The sequence below is a fragment of the Mus pahari genome, chromosome 8, assembly GCF_900095145.1.
Source record: "Mus pahari chromosome 8, PAHARI_EIJ_v1.1, whole genome shotgun sequence".
NCBI classification, from domain to species: domain Eukaryota; kingdom Metazoa; phylum Chordata; class Mammalia; order Rodentia; family Muridae; genus Mus; species Mus pahari.
The window spans coordinates 40,772,468-40,773,749 of record NC_034597.1 but is presented as its reverse complement, the minus strand read 5'-3'; the positions used below and the strand labels follow the sequence as shown (position 1 = coordinate 40,773,749).

General features: G+C 36.5%; 1 protein-coding gene across 1 annotated transcript in view; it reads left to right on the top strand.

Annotated features, from left to right (window-relative positions):
* Positions 1 to 497, top strand: part of LOC110325768 (olfactory receptor 4K15-like) — an 11,637-nt gene extending 11,140 nt beyond the window's left edge. Inside the window, exon 2 of the mRNA XM_021203873.1 lies at positions 9 to 497. Coding sequence (XP_021059532.1) covers positions 9 to 497 — 489 coding nt within the window. The remainder of the gene's footprint in view (positions 1 to 8) is intronic.
* Positions 498 to 1,282: the final 785 nt, after the last annotated feature.

Here is a 1,282-nt window from a genome sequence, read left to right as displayed (position 1 = left end):
TGAGCCAGTTGGCATTCACTGTTAACTTGCCATTTTGTGGTCCTAACCAGGTGGACAGTTTTTTCTGTGATCTCCCACTGGTGACCAAGCTAGCTTGCACAGACACTTATGTTGTTAGCTTACTAATAGTTGCAAACAGTGGAGTTCTCATCGTGTGTACATTTGTTTTCTTGGTCATCTCCTACACTGTGGTTCTCATTACTGTTAGGAATCGCTCCTCTGCTAGCATGGCCAAGGCCCGATCCACCCTAACTGCTCACATTATTGTAGTTGTGCTTTTCTTTGGACCATGCATTTTCATCTATGCATGTCCCTTAAATGGCTCTTCAGTTGACAAAGCCCTTGCTGTGTTCTATACCAGTGTCACACCCATTTTAAACCCACTTATCTACACTCTTAGAAACAAAGAGATGAAAGCAGCTATGTCAAAGCTGAGGGGTCGTTATTTGAAACCTAGGCAGGTTTCTGAACTGATAAGAAATGTTCTTTTTCTGTAAAATAGAAAAAAAATGTGAAGTTACAATATTGACAGCATTTTTGTCACCCCTCTAATATACTTCCAAATTGGAATTCCTTTCATTTCTCAATGTAGTAATTTAACATGTGGAGCAATTTAAATGTAACAACAATGTTAATAAGCTGAACACAGTTCATGTCATTTACTGTTATTCCAGTTAATGTTATTCTTTGCTCTTCTATTTTTATTTTAAAAATTAAGATGGTTTTAAAATAAAAATTTGTCTTTCATATGAATGCAACTATGGCATTTATTGAACTGTAAATACATTGTGCCTTGTAAGGTTTGAAAATAAAGTTTATATTCAATCTATCAAGTAAATTTATTCTTTTTAATAAAAGGAATGCATTTTATAAAAAGAATTTAAAAGAGAAGAAAATTGTTGCTTTTCTAGTTCTATGTTCATTATACATAAAACAGCTTTTTCAGAGCACCATGTGCTGACTGAAACTTAATATGTACTTACATAATTTTGCTTTTTTTCAGTTTTTTATTATTATTTTCTTTATTAACATTTCAAATGCTATCCTGAAAGTTTCCTATACCCCCCCCCCACCTCTGCTCCACTACCCACCCACTCCCACTACTTGGCCCAGGCCTTGCCTTGTGCTGGGTCATATAAAGTTTGCAAGACCAAGGGGCCTCTATTCCCAGTGATGTTCAATTAGTCCATCTTCTGCTACATATGCAGCTAGAGACACAAACTCAGGGGGTACTGGTTAGTTCATATTGTTGTTCCACCTACAGGGTTGCAGCCCCCTTCAG